A 15,414-nucleotide genomic window follows, 5' to 3' on the forward strand; every position below is an offset into this window, starting at 1 on the left:
TTAGCATTTTAACATTTGCCGAACAGGGATTCTGTGTTATTTAGTCTAATTCACCTTCACTCTTGTATTTCATGTTTTATTTTGAAATTGAACTGAGATATATTCTTTTTCTAATCTGTTTGTTAAACCCAACATTGCTGCAGAAAACATTTTACAATATAAGAACTTCGATAACTCTCTTAGTATGACTTTTATCTCAATTACAACTTTATTTTTGTAACATTACATAATTATTCCTGAATTCCAATAAGGCCCTAATATTATGGCCTATAATCAAAACAATTTGGTAAACAATGATATTTCTGTTCCGACCCGCCCATGTCTGAGAAGGCTTTACCTGCCCCGTCATATTCACACACAAACCGAAGCGACTTAGTAACAAATGTTTTATTGGTCATTTTAAAAAGCTTGACAACACACTGGTGATCTACAGGGAAACCACGGCACAGTCACACAGAGATGACAGATTAAAAACAGTAACACACACAAACACTACGCACATGCACTGACACGCACACTCAAACACACCCACACCAACATGATGAGTTATTAACGAATCTTCTGCCTCGTATATTTTCCAGTCTTTAACGGAGCACACACACACACACACACACCATCATGGTTTTAATGATCAGGAGTAAACAGAAGATACATTCAATAATCTGCTGTACAATAATTTCAGTTACAGTTAATTCCCATTGCCTAAAAATACAATTCTTTTCCCCCCAGATATACTTTAGTAATATATCTCATCACGTTTTTTTAAAAATTGCAAAGATGCCTATATACAAGGAGAAGAGGTGAAGAGAATCACAAAAAAATAAAGATCCAATCATTCAAATATTAAAAAAAAGAATACAAATCGTTGGTGAAAAGGCGATGACGAGCCTTTCCCTTTTGTCTTCAGCTTTTCAGTTAGATACCATGGAAACAGATTGATGGTTTGCAAAGACAGGAAATCAGAGAGTGAAATCGAGATCCGCTTCTGTTCACATGAGGTTCTGGAAAGAAAAAAAACACGAGATAAAGAGACAATAACAACATCGTCATTGAAACACAGAAGAGACGAGCATCAGATATATATTTGGAGCAATGAGGAAATTAACCCTTTCCTAAATTAATACATTGGTGTTGTCATTTAGGGGTTGGAATGGTTGACTTATTATCAGGTGATCTTGTGTCTATTGTTATTTCAAAAATATACCAGTAGCGACAAACCTCAAAAAATGATTACTGCGTTTGTCAGTATGCTAGTTAACTATTATCTGGCACTGGTCTTGAATCTTGAATCTTGAATCAAGCAATTGGACGTGTTCTGTCTTTCACTGTCGCATGCAAGTCGACAAGCAGCTGAAACTGCCCTCTGTTTATTATTGAACTATTTGTGACCCATCAACAAAGTGTCTGTTTAGCAGTTCCTATTCTGTTTGTGTTGTCTGTACCTCATCTCTCCTAATGGGGCCGGGGGAGGGTCGCGGCAACACTCCTCCGCCAAGGGACCCGTAGCCCGACATCTGGACCTTGGGCAGGAAGCTGGACTGTCCATATGGGATTAAATTTTCATCTGCAGATGACAAACAAATCATTCGAAGTTACAGCTGTATTTATGTAGGTTAAATCCTAAGTGATAGAGCAGGCTGGAAAAAGACCCCCTGCTACTAAAAGCAGAGCTACTGCTGTGGGATAACTCGAGTTCGCACACTGGCAGCAGTTGGTTCTTTCTAAGCTCAAGGGGATTAATGTGAAGCAAAACAATAATATTAATACACGTCTTTTTTGGATCAAGCTGGTGAAGCAAGATGGTGCGTGATGTTCAGAGATGAGTTGTTCTTTGTCCTGTTTTAGGCTGTGGACAGTTGTTGAACCTCATGTCGTACGTACCCTGCGATAAACAATGTGTCGGTCCTCTCCTCGGCGGTGAGAACTGTTCTGCCCTCCTCGGAAGCGTAGGCGAGTCGCCGGCAACTTTTCTTTCCGTGTCCGTTCGTCCGCGGCTCAGAACCTCCGTCAGGAGCTGCAGGGAGTCATCTGTAGGGGGCGGGGCCGGGGGAGGGGGGAGTCCTGTATATGATTGATTATTGGTGATTAACAATTCACTGAGAGAAAAACTACACTTCAAAAAAAAATGTTCATGCTTATTCGCTTTCCTGCCGTGAGTTAAATGAGAAAAACAATACCAGTCTCCAGCCTGTGCATTGGATATGAAGCTGGAGCAAGCAGCTGGTTAGCCTAGCTTTAACATTAGCACTAGAAACAATGGACAGCAATGGAAAATATGTTTTTTCACTCCGGAAATTAAGCCAAAATAACCAGCATTGGAATACTTGAATTTGGAGCCAGAGTCTGCGCACTAGCGATCAGGGGATGAAACTGTGCTAGCCGGCCAATACACCCGCTCGATGTTTAACAATGTTTTTGTAGCAACAAATTAAAACCAAACTCTACATAAAATGACAGAAACCATCTTTGACCAAAGTGTTCTTTGACTTTTATGTGTGGTCCATGTCCCATCCACTAACATAGAGGAAGTGGCGGCAGGCAGCAAACAAGGGGGCGATTGAGACACTTTGGCTTCAGAGCCGTCATGACGTCCATCTTTATAAACGGTCTATACTTGACACAAGGGGGCAACCAAAACGAATGCACTGAACTGCCTTCTTATAACACGCCTGTTTTCTTTACCCTAAAAACAAGTTAGATGAGTTACAAACACTGTGTCAAACCTGTGTGGCCGTGTAGCTCTCGCTTCAGTTGTCCTTCCTTGGGCGTTTTCTTCTTACTCCTGGATCTGTGCGTCTGGGCTCCGGGACTCGACTCGGCAGCTGCAGCAGGAGATGGTCCTGACAAGAAAGCACACTGATGTCATCCTCCGGGACACGAGGAACACTGAGCTGCACTTTATAATAAATGCGACATGATTTCCCTGTACAAATACTTTCTGTTAGGTAACATCTCAAACTAAATTATATATGACACTACGTGGTTGTCGTAGGAAGACTACGACAACCGAGGGTCTTAAAACTGTTTTCACAATTACCTTTGCTGTAGCTTTCCCCCCTGTAATTGTCTGCCCATTGGTTGGTGTGGTACATCCCGCTGACATCCCGGGCCTTGGTATTGGTAAATAAATCTGGGTTGGACTGGGACACCTGGGAGCCCAAGTGTTGGCGGGTCAAGAGGTCGAAGCTGTGCAGCCGCAGACTGTCCCCAGGCTTGTGTGTGTCTCGCTGAGGAAAGGCCATCAATGTCGCCGCGTAAGACAGATCGTCTGTTTTTGAAGGCAGGCTGGAGATTTCCTCCCTGGAAGCGTCCATTAGGTAAGTTCTGGCAGGCAACGGCGGACACCAGTCATCCTCCTCCTCCTCAGAGCTGAAGGATTGACAGTCAATGACACAGCATGAGCGCGTGTCTCTGAGGGGAAACACTGAACGCAGTGAACATGCAACCTAAAACATTTGCAATAACCCAACTGGTTTAAAACCATTACAACAGAGATCGTTCAAACTGAAGTCTGTAGACATGGTAACAGCTCTGTGAGGCTGTATTTCAGCACTGTGCTAGGAGCTTATATCATTAACATGCTAACACAATCATACACAAGACGGGCTTATTTGCGATAAACACAAAAGTACAGCTAAATCAAGCTTGATCTCGTCACAAAGTCTTGGACAAATTTACATTGGAACCTGATGATGGTTTTTATGAGACATTAAAGGTTTCTCCTGAGAAATCATAAATCAGTTTGAAGGGAACGTGAATGTGCATGAGAAGAAGACGCCATGAATATTCATCCAAGTAACCCACAAAGGTCAGAAGATCACAGTCTGTAGTGAATTCGAACGTCCAAACAAAATATAACATTTCATGGTGGACAGATGAATCCCTCTGCCATCCATATTATCGAATAGAAAAAATAACCAATAAAAAAGGGAACCAGTGCAGAGTTACAGAGAAGGAGAACCATCTCCGTTCGTCACTTCAGTTGTGTCGGGTCTGATTTAATGATGGACGTGTCATAAAAACGGCAAAGTACTAATTCAATCTGTCAGATCGTGGCTAATGTCATTACAAAAGACACGTCACGTTAAGAAAAGCCCCCCCCAACCCACCCGGTTGTGTACACAATCCAATCTGTCATAACCAGTTAGAGGAGACGCTTCGCTCCATAGTCCACGAGCACGGTCGCCTCACTGCCTGCAGACACAATGTTGTTAATTTGAAAACTCACCAGACTCCAAACTTCACTCGAGTTTTGTTTGATAGCTGTGGCGGAGTTACAGGGCAGGTTTGATATTCATCTTCCCTAACTCTCTCTGTCATGTAGGTGAAGTCAGAGGCCTTGGTGCTAATAATAACCTGACGTGAGTGATTATTAGCCAGAACAAAAAGCACCTCACCTGTGGCGCCCGTCTCTTTTGTCTGTCTTTGTGCAACCCTTTTCTTTGTTGGGAGGAAGAGGAAGCGACAAAACATCCACCCAGGTGAGAGGAGCTGACTTGGATGAGGATCCAGTCGACTTCTGCTTTGCCAGTTTGTCTACGAGGACAAAGAAGAGTGGATACGTGTAAGTGTCATCACTTTGTCTTCAATGTCTCCATCCTGGGCTTGAAACCACCGGCTTTTAAATGATAAATGAGCTCAATTTAAAGGTGCTGCATATAAGTTCTCTGCTGACGAATGTGGTTTCTTAAAGGGAGTGGGGGCTGTACTTTATTTTTGGTTTAAACATCAAGAGGAGGCATTGTTAGAGGTAGTGTGACGCTACTGTAAAGATAAAGAAGCTGAAGCAAGTGGAATAATGTGTCAGTTCATTGTAAGAACTAATTGTAAGAGGTCCTAGTAGTTTCCATCATAAACTCTATTTAAAAATAGACTATATAAATCCATTCTTTCCACAGCCAATAAATTATCCCAGATATCTGAGCCTTGACCAATCACAAATCACTTCTAGCTGTCAATCATGACATCACACCGTGTTTTAAAGCATCAAATAACGTCTTAAAATCTTTCTGAAATAGCCATCCTAACAGAGCATAAACCATTTTGGGGAACATTTATTTTACCTGTACTACCAGCCACCAATGAGGCCTATCCAGATGATATGGATTCAGTACTTTGGGGAGCTGTCATGTCATCCATCTCTATTGAATCTGTGGTTTGTATATGCATCTTCCCTGTATTATGAAATTAAAACGTATCGTAGAAGCAGAAAACACTTACCGTTGCTTTTCTTGGTGTACTGGAGCTTGGCATACTCAGACCCAGACTCTCCAGACTGGATGGTCCACTGGTCCAGGTCCTGCCCCAGGCCGTGACCGAGACCCAGACCCACCAGTCCACTGTTTGACAGCCCTGGGTTGCTGCTGTATGGGTCTGGACCCTGGTTGTAGGTCGTGCTGGAGTAGGTATCATAATAAGCCAGCAGGTCGTCCTCGGCAGCTGGGTTGATGGTGCTGTAGATGGGACTGTCGGTGGACGCAGCACTGAGCTTCTCTGACTGGTTCGGGTAGTTTGCGATTCCAACTGCTAAACAGAAAAGCACAGTGTTACATTAGTTATGATCATCTATTAAGTATTCTAAAAATCCCAAAGTATTCTATTCTAAATCCCAAAAACGCAGTCTGGGGAGTTCTTACTGTTATAATATCTATCTGAGTCCAGTTTGCCAGAGCAGCAGTTCACTGAGTCCTTGCTGTTGTGAGAGAGGTTTGGAGTCGGCCAAGAGTCTGACAGCCACGGGTAGTTACCCATGTTTGATCCCAGCAAGCCAGGTCTGGAAAGAGAGATGCGATGTATCTACATCATTTTCTTTACATAAACCACACAGTCGTAAATGTTGTCTCTATCAAATCATGATCTTCAGTTTACCCTCCGTTTATGATCCCGGACCCTTCACTGTGAGCGAAGCCAACTGGAAAGAGTTGAAAATAATTTAGTCATAAATCGTCTCTTACAGCAGGAAGTAATGTAATGTTTTTCTCCACACTGTTTTTAAGAGGATTCTCGGGAAAACAAATAAATCTTTTATCGAATAACGCTCCTTATCAAATTAACAGGTTATCCCACAGAAGAGTGCAGATTCTAATCAATATTACACAACATGCCTGCAATAAATAAAAATGCAGCTGATTAAATGGAGCTGTTTTCTCTGCTTATATGGAGATCATTAACATTTATATTATGGTGATAGTTAAATCTATACTACAATGTGAAATAATACAGTCATAAGTATGGTATCAAATATATGAAATATTTATGGGAGAATCTAATTTCAGATGTGTTTCTTAAGGCCTTGGACTTCACATCTAGTGTTTCTGAACATGAATAATTCGTCTCTTAAAGTCAGAAAACAGTTGCTGTGTTTATGTGCCAGAGCCCATATTTTAGAATAAACATTATATAATGTTTACTGGTTACATATGCTTCAGTGTGATATCAGTGTTTTCCTGCCATGGAAACTGGCCTATGGGGATAAATTCATTTTAATTAACCGAATATGTGATGAAAGTGCCGCCTCTGCTTTAGCAAAATACTAAATTTATAAAACATTCATCACTGCTGGAGAAATCCCCAGTGGTCTATTTTACGAAGTTTATCTCTGTCACTAGTTGAAAATAAAATCTGATGACTCACTCTACTACTGCTGAAGATTAACTTCTCTCTTTAAAGATGTGAAGGTCGCTGAAAATCCTTCAAGGTCATAATTTAAATCTTTACTACTTCTTTCTACATATCTTTCTTTAAGGAGCAGTCCTGATATGACACAGCTGATAATCTCAAAAAGAAACAAAAGAGGTTCAACTTTCCATTCAGAGTCAAAGCCCACCCCCCACTCACCTGCTGGTGTGTATGCGAAGGATGTGGTGTAGTGTCCCAGCTGCTTCCTCCTGCGGTGGCGACAGTACAGCCAACCACTGAAGCCCGTCAGCGCCAACCACGCGGCCACGCCCAGTCCTGCGATGAAGGCCGGCTGGCGCACTACGCTGGTGATCTGCTCCGTTATGGTGAGACCACCATCTTTCTTCACAGGCGTTGAATTCTTGTCCAGTGGGACAGCTGGAGGAAAGATGGACAGATGAGATAAGAATAAGATGAGATAAGAATTTGAAAGTTGAAAACGTTTATGCAACTCTATGTACCTTTATGCAGCTATGTACTCATTATATAATATAAATGTCTGCACATTTAGCCTTTAACCTGGAGCTCTGCGTTAGTGCTCTGTCTGAACAAGAAGTTACACATCAGATGGGAGTTGTGTCGACACAAACCAGTGGATAACCCCCCCTTGGAACCACAAACTATAGCTTTACACTTTGGTTTCTGTGCGGCCAACAAATAATAGCTTTAGAGCATTAGAGGTGGCTTATTATTGTTTCCTTTAGACAGAGCTAGGCTAACCATCCCCCCTTTGTCTCCAGGCTTTATGCTAAGCTAAGCTAATTGGTGGCTAGATTTAGCTAGACATGGGAGTGGTACCAAGCTTCCATGTAGCTCTTGCAAAAAATAAAAAATAGTATTTCCCAACATGCCTTAAAGATAAAAGCAGAGATTTATAGAGGCTGATGAATCCAAATGCTATTTATTATCTGAATCCTCAGTTAAAACATCTCCACACTCACAAATGCTGATGACCCGTTCACGCAGCACATTCACAAACAGGTACAATCCGCGAGAGCACATCTGTGTAGCAGCTGTAACAGTTTCAGTGACTCACTGAGCAGCAGGCTGACCGGCGGACTTTGGGCGCCCACACCCGGGCCGGTGACAGCAGCCACCGTGACAGAGTAGCGGACGTTGGGCAGCAGGCCCGTCAGCAGGATGGACAGAACCGCTCCGTCCACCGTGCGGTTGATCTGGTTCTCCTCAGCCAGGCCACTGCCCAGACACCAGACCTAATGGAGAGCAGATATAAAGGGCTTTAATGACAGGTGAAGACATTATCCTGCACAGCCTGTGATAAGATGTGGTCTGTTGTTATAGACTGGGTGCTTCTCATTTTTTTTTGGCATCGAAGCTTCATCTGGTAGAACACGTCTGGAGCAAACGTAAAGCAGAGATGAAAGAGAAAGGGATGTTGATGCAATGACAGCTTAGAGCCCGATTCTAAATCCTGATGTTGCAAATATACAGTTCCGTGCCTTTGGGCATCACAGCTTCTCTCAGTGTTTCTCCCAGGAACGTTCATGCATGTTAGATGTATGTTCAATAACTCTGCATTGGAACAAACGTTCAGATTCCTAACGTATATTGTAAATGATTTTGTATCGTTTTACTCACATCAAAGAAATCCCACGCATTTAATATTCATATGATGTCAGAGATAAAAAATAATATGTTTACAGAGCTGAAAGTCTTGTTTTTAAAGTTGAAAGGTTCAGCTCATTTGTTTGTTTCTTGATAAATAAATTAAAAGATCTGTTTCGTGCTGTCAATTATTGAGTGGATCATGCAGCGCAACAGAAGATACATATATAAATATATATATATATATGATATATATATGATATGTAAAAAGTTGAACATTTTACTATAAAATACAGAGTATGGGAGAAGAAGAAAAGAGTAGCATTAATTGAACATCTCAGTAGTTCAGTTCCTGGGTACATATTTGTTTCTTTTCAGCAGTGGTGCAATTTACTGTGTGTATACTTTTAGTCTTTGCTGAAGTTTTCTATTTGATCAAAAACAGAGAGCTGCTTTTATCCGGTAATACCTGTAATACTACCATTTTTCACATGTAAGCCTCTCAAAGCAATCACAAAACACTGTGTGCCGTTCTCAGCAAATTGAATGTTTAAGTGGATTAAGTGGGATCCTCGCCTTTGGCTGACGAGCCGCCACATACAAGAGAATCTGTTTTTTCCGTGATCAGACTTGTGCCGTTTGTCTCGTAACTTTCAACATGCACACACAGATGGGAAGAATAAAGCAAAACAATAGAACTGCATGTTCCATTTCAGTGTGTTTTCTTCCTGAGCAGCCTGATGATTAGTAATCAGTGTTGTGCCTATGCTAAGAGACAGATAGTCAGAGCCGAGTGTTTTTTTCACAGATGACTGGGAGAGTCAGTGTTCAGTTGTATTCAGTCTCTTTCAGTGAAGGCAGCACATGCACTGGCAGCAGATAATGAGTAATGAGTAATTATGGACTGTTAATAAAAAACATTGTTTATCAAGTATCAAAACAACTTGTTTGAACAACGCTGAGTAACGACTGTGTCGAAATACAGAGATTGTGGAGTAAATAGACAATTTGTTCCATTTTTTTTTTTTTTCAGCTGCATCACTGGTTCTAAAGGAAGTAATAAACACCAGATAAGAAAGCAGACAGCCCGGTGTAGTCTCAGGTGTAGTTGTGCTCCGATAGCTATAATCTCACCTTGTACTCCCGAATGATGCCACTCTGAATATGATGAGGCGGAGGCTCCCAGGATACACTGATACTGGAGCTGTTGGTGAGCTGCACCACTGATATACCCTGTGGAGGAGCACTTACCACTGCAGACAGACAGAGAACAGGTGGATTTGAATTATCATATTAGTAGATTTCAGTGTAAGGATAATTCTTTACAAGTTCGTAACTTCCAAATGGGCTCCCAGGATGAATTATATGATTTGGTACTTCATTCAGAGAAATTGAAAAAAGTAAAATGTATTCCTCAATAAATATTCATTTATTTCACTATAATTTGAATGGAAGATATTTGGAGATTATGCACCCACAAACTTAGGTGTTACCCACTTTTACTTTTTTGTCTGTTTAGATTTAATTTCATTCAATTACTCTTTGTTTACCAGAACATGAAAAACCATGAAATGTTCTTAATTCCCAAAGGATTAAAGTTTTGAGCCATCGGTAAAGTAACTAATAAATATTTCTTACCCTCCTCGGGTGTATGCAGCAGAACCATGAGGCTGTCATGACCCTGGAGCTCATTGAAGTAAGGGCGGATCTTGACCTCATACTCGGAGCTGCTCTGTAGATCCACTAAGATGGCACTGTTGTCAGAGGTGGCCTCCACATCCTGGAACAACCAGGAGTTGCCGATAGTCCGGTAAAATATTCGGTAACCCTGAACGTACCGGGACTGGCGGGCGACCTGTTAAATGTTGGCAAGACACAGAGAACACAAACATTTCACATTCACGTCAGCGGTTCCTTGCACCTCAAGTTGATCTGTTTGCATCAAGTCACGTTTGGAGGAGTTTTTGAAGTGAATGTTTGGAGATTAGCGTGTCCTCCACACACTGCGGGCCAACTTTGAAAAGTAAACTCTTCTAAAGCCAAGCATTCCACTCACAGTCCAATGAATCCTGGCGCTGGAAGGAGAGAGAACCACAGGCTTCTGCAGGTAGACAGACACCTCTCCTAAATCCCTCTGCACCTGTCTGTGGTCCACGCCCTGTTCTGTGGGACTCCCGTCTGAAACAACAGAGAAATCCCCTCTGCAGTCAGGGCTGATACAACTGAATTCAAGCTTATTGGGAAAACAAACTGAAGAAAGCTTTCTGATGAAGAGGTCAGGGTAGAGGAGTATTACACTGAGAAAGCAATATGTTTATAAACTACGCAGGGAAAGCATTAAGTGTTATTTCCTTCTTATAAAGGCTGCACTGTCTGATGCATATTCTAAAACCAAATTATTTTCTGCCTCTGTAACTCACCCTGCGTCCTGACAGGCTCGGAGATCGGGCTGGGGTCACTGAGGCCGTAGGAGTTGACGGCTCGAACGATGAAGAGATAAACCGTGTTGGGGAAGAGTCCGACCACCGTGTGCCTCTCCTGCCTCACGTGGTCCGCCACCGTTTGCCAGGTGCTGCCCACTGATTGGCTGCAGAGGAGAAAAAGGGACATTTCACCCAAGGACACATGGAAATATGTCAATACTTCAAGGAGGTTATGCTTCCACTCATTGTTTGGTTGGCTCATCTAATTTTCAGCAAGAGAGTGAACCAAAAAAATCTAGATTACAAAACAAAACCCTGTCTCTTAGGAGTCGCAATTAAATTGATGAATAGATATACGCCACTTGTTAGTTGTGCATCTACAGACGCCTGGCCCGTCCTAGCTTGCGGACATGAACAATGACACATTTTTATTTCCCTCTTTTTACTGCGGGGAAGCCGACATTAAAACGACTGCCTCCGAAACGAGTCCGGCGAGGATACTACAGCCTGATGCCGAGCAGGAGCGAGGGCTATCAAACACCGAGAGCACGACTGAACATTTTGCTGAACTCCGTGAAGCAGAAAATGACGAAGTAATTACAGCATTTTTCTATCATCCACGTTTCCTCCCTCACACACACTCCCGCCCCAAGTGTTCTTCGGAGAACCACTTTTGCACTTTAAATGGAATCATCCTGCTTCTTTAAAAGCTTTGAATGGGTTCCGAGTGGAAGCCACAGTGACCCATTTAGCATAAAATCCTCCATTATGATTTCGTCCCTTTTATATGAAAACAGACATAAGTATTATTATGTACTGTATACATGAGAGGATACTAGAACAGGGGATATATGGGTTTGAACTTTCGGTCTTTTTCTCGCCTCTGATGCCTGAAAACAAATATTTTTGAGCAATTTGTTGGTGGTGGAGCGTGTAACAGCGAGTGGATCTTGGTCATCAGCCGTGCATGTAAGCCTCCAGCTCTGAGCTTTCTCTCCACACAGAGCCAGAACTTTTGTGTGTGTTTGTGTCTCTACACTCGTTCTGTACCCTTCTCTCCTGCTTCTGTAACGAGTGAGCTCTCCAACCGGGCTGCTCCCCTCCTTCCACTGCCCCAGGACAGGACAGAGCCGCTCCCGAGCTGACCACTGCAGTAATTGTCTTCTCTTTCACTGGCTGTCGGTCTCACTGAGGCCTCTGGTTGGTCGTTAGAGCGGCTGTGGCTCTCCTCGGGACGCCGCGGCTAAATACCGATGCGGCAAGTGTTGCGGATTCACTTCGGGACGTCACTTAACAGAGCTGTTTGTCCCTCAGGCGCAGATGAGTCATTTCCAAACTAATGACTCTAAATGAAGAAGACTTCATTATCAGGGCACAGTCTGACTACTAACAAATGGAAACAGAGAGAGCGTGGATACAGACAGTGAGAGGGCTGGGAAGTTAAGTGGAGGCTGTCTGTGCTGATTCTCATCTCACACAGTAGTTTTTAGTAAGTACAGACACATTAGATTCATGATATTGATGTGTCTGTTGTGAGCAATTTGGAGGAAGAGGAGGGGCCACTCCCCCCCCCCCTTTGAGAGAGTGTGCTGCACGTGCAGATAGATAATTTGTGTGAGGCATCCACAGGTTATTTATATATTTGAAACTAAATGACATTGAACAGGAACAGAAGGACAGCACTCTCTCCCTCGCTCTCTCTCTCTCCGTCACAAACACACTGACCATCTGTCGCAGTCACACTGACCATCAGCAGCAGCGTGAGAAGTATTCAAATATCATGGTTTTACTGTCCTCAGCAGGCAGGTAGGATTCGGCATTAAACTCAGTAGATACCACTACCAGCACTGGTTCTGTCCTCTGCTTAATGGGTGTCGTCCCCCCGCATCCCAGACCCCGGTACGATCAGCTCCAAAAGTTAATCATCTGGGGATTCACTCCCAAAATCTGTCTGTGCTTAGATATTTTGAAAACCTCGACACAGGAATAGACCTTACTGTGCATGCAGGACAATGACGCAGCAATGAGAGCCCTTTAAACCAGTAAACAATTCTCCCAGTTTAAATCATGATGATCATGAGTACTAACGTTTCCTCGGGCCACTGTGTGTGTACGTCTGTCATACCTGAAAGCTTCGATCACGTAGGAGGTGACGGCGGCCCCGCCTTCATGAGGGTTGGACTGCCAGGTGAGGGTGACGGTGTTTTTGGTCACCTCCGTCACCACGGGCTTCTGTGGAGGTCCCGGAAGCTGGATGAACTCAGAAACTCTGGACACTGAAGAAACTCCATCTTCTGTTCCACACACAGGAAAACAGTGTTAGAAGGCAACAACGGACCAGCGTTGAAACTGGGAATTGATTTTTGTTTTGTGATGGTGACGGAATGAGAAGTGTAAGAGAGAGAGACGGAGTTCGGAGAGTGTTGGTGTCAGTACCTCTGATAGTCAACATCCCACTCCAGCTCGTCTCCCCCGTGGCGCTGGACACGACGCACATGTACGACCCAGAGTCCGTGTCCTGCAGACAACATTTGGGAGTTTAACATTTTTGAGGGATGTTTTGGAGCTGTGGAGATGACTGAAAAAAAGTTTAAGGTCAAGAGTGTCTCGAGAAAGTTTTTACAGAATATTGATTTGAGTTTTAATATTATATGTTATCACATTTCTGAAGTGGTCTACTCGACCTCAGAAATGATCTTAAAGCTACGATTAATTTGGAGGAATATTAAATAAAATTATAGAATAAACGATCCAAGGATATCTAAGTGCAGTTTAAAGTACTTGTGGGAGTACTGAAGATTTACTATTGGTCTTTTCGTACCAATTAATGGGAAAAGAAGAATTTATAAGAAAAGAAAAAGCTAAATTCAAAGCCCTAATTGAATATTTTTTTCACTCATTTCTTGCTGGAAATGTAATTCCTCTATTTTGATGTGTTGGCGTGCCTAAAGGCAAATATCCTATTTTGCATTCTGTTGCAGTAGTATATAAATAAACAAATGAATCACTCTGAAATATGTATATGTAGGGAGATTACAAAACCATCTTGTAATGAATCACTCTATTTAAAAAATAACCCTTCTAGAATCGCAGTCAGGTGAGAATTCTCTGTGAGTTTGTCCTTATGACTGACAATCTGTTATTATTAATAGTTATTATTCCCATTCTTGATACAAGAATATTCACTATACCAGCTTTAAGCAAATTACTTATTTACCAACGTTCAAATGTAGAAATCATCGTATCAGCCTATGCAGCTCTAGACGCTTCCCTTTAACAAACCAAAGGACACTGCGCCACACTCTCGTGTTTATATTATGAACCGCATACTTCTTCACGCTTCACTGCCGCTCGTGGTGCACAGCCTTGTCCTGGATAAGAGCCAGTCTGCTCGAACTACCATCAGACCATATGAGATCATCCTCCGCAGTGTTGACCTCTGGCTGACTGACAGCGCTGCGTGTGGACAGGTGATTTTCCTTAAATGACTCCAGCGACTGCTCAAATATTGATGGCGGGTTAAGGGCATCAGCAGGGTAAATATTTTTAGTCCCTCACTCGTCATCTCCATTTCCCCCCGTCCCCATCCCCCCCACCCTTGTCATCCCCTTGATGCCACACTAATGCATGTCTTCTGTTCCATTGAGCACATTGGCATGGCAGATTTCCCTCGCCTCAGCGGTGCACTGGACCAAATCCTAATGCTTCCAAGTTTCTCTGTGCACCACTGCTGCGGATAAGGACGAGAGAGGAGGCGAAAATAAGCAAAGTCCGGGAAGGTTATTGGATTAATATGCCCACAAACTAATTATCATCTATCACCCCATCAATTAACGGAGGGAAACAAACAGCAAAACTTTTACCCCACCCTGCTTGCACCCGCTGACCTCCAGGTGGGGTTATAGCACAAAGGGGCTGCTGACTGCTCTTCCATCAAAGCGGAGCACATTAGCATTTACAAACTAGCACCTTCATTAACATTACAATAACAGCACGTATGAGCGCATCATGCTGCTGGAGAGATGTGCACTGCCTCGGAGAGATCGCTCTTTGAAACTCACCTTATCTTTTCAAAACTAAACTGAATTTATAATGGAAACGTGAAACAAATGATTTGCCGTGTGGGTTGGGGAGAAAGTCAAAGGAGGTCAGAGTCACTGTTTACACAGTTTTTTCTCCTTCAGTCACACAATCAGATTTTTCTTCATTTGAAAGCAAACACTTTTCAGAGCATCTTCTTTTAATGCCTCTCTGAATAAATGACAACCTCCCCCCCCACTCACACACACACAAACACACACCATTATGCCTGCGATTTGCAAAGTGCCATTCTCCATCAAGGTCAGTCTTGGTTTATTTCCCTGCAGTCTCTCTCCATCTTTCTCCCATGAAATCCTGACTGAAGGTCCTCCGATTACACGGCAGTGCAGCTGCGCCGTGGCACCCCGAGATACGGTCTGATTGGCCGGACCTTGGCGAATGATCGGCGGTACACGTCCTGAAGGGCCTGGCGGTTAGAGGGGGAGTGGAAGCATATGTTAGGCACGTCATCTTTATCCTGATTAGCTAAAGAAAAGTGAAAATAAACTTATTTTGGATGGTGGAGAGTGCAAAAGGTGAAAATATACAGATGCTCAGTAGGCAGAATAAAGTAGGTTGCATGAAAAGCAAAACAAAAATCTCAAATCTGGTGCTTAGACGCTGCTGAAAAAGAACATTATACAAGATATTCATTGTTCTTTCTAAA

The 15,414-nt window shown here is 42.9% G+C and overlaps 1 protein-coding gene across 2 annotated transcripts in view; it reads right to left on the reverse strand.

Annotated features, from left to right (window-relative positions):
- Positions 1-371: 371 nt before the first annotated feature.
- Positions 372-15,414, reverse strand: part of LOC133952401 (roundabout homolog 2-like) — a 44,599-nt gene continuing 29,556 nt past the window's right edge. Inside the window, exons 9-26 of one of the 2 annotated variants that reach the window (XM_062386824.1) lie at positions 14,969-15,174; positions 13,104-13,185; positions 12,793-12,961; positions 10,665-10,831; positions 10,301-10,422; positions 9,883-10,099; positions 9,379-9,497; positions 7,715-7,892; positions 6,838-7,056; positions 5,869-5,911; positions 5,637-5,773; positions 5,221-5,526; positions 4,398-4,536; positions 3,038-3,369; positions 2,724-2,840; positions 1,882-2,028; positions 1,443-1,564; positions 372-1,001 (exon numbers count right to left, since the gene is read on the reverse strand). In XM_062386824.1, coding sequence (XP_062242808.1) covers positions 990-1,001; positions 1,443-1,564; positions 1,882-2,028; positions 2,724-2,840; positions 3,038-3,369; positions 4,398-4,536; positions 5,221-5,526; positions 5,637-5,773; positions 5,869-5,911; positions 6,838-7,056; positions 7,715-7,892; positions 9,379-9,497; positions 9,883-10,099; positions 10,301-10,422; positions 10,665-10,831; positions 12,793-12,961; positions 13,104-13,185; positions 14,969-15,174 — 2,834 coding nt within the window. In that variant the 3' untranslated portion in view covers positions 372-989. Of the gene's footprint in view, positions 1,002-1,442; positions 1,565-1,881; positions 2,062-2,723; positions 2,841-3,037; positions 3,370-4,397; positions 4,537-5,220; positions 5,527-5,636; positions 5,774-5,868; positions 5,912-6,837; positions 7,057-7,714; positions 7,893-9,378; positions 9,498-9,882; positions 10,100-10,300; positions 10,423-10,664; positions 10,832-12,792; positions 12,962-13,103; positions 13,186-14,968; positions 15,175-15,414 lie in introns of both variants that reach the window. The other variant, XM_062386823.1, reaches the window with a different exon arrangement.

The sequence above is a fragment of the Platichthys flesus genome, chromosome 4 (genome assembly GCF_949316205.1).
Source record: "Platichthys flesus chromosome 4, fPlaFle2.1, whole genome shotgun sequence".
Lineage (NCBI taxonomy): Eukaryota > Metazoa > Chordata > Actinopteri > Pleuronectiformes > Pleuronectidae > Platichthys > Platichthys flesus.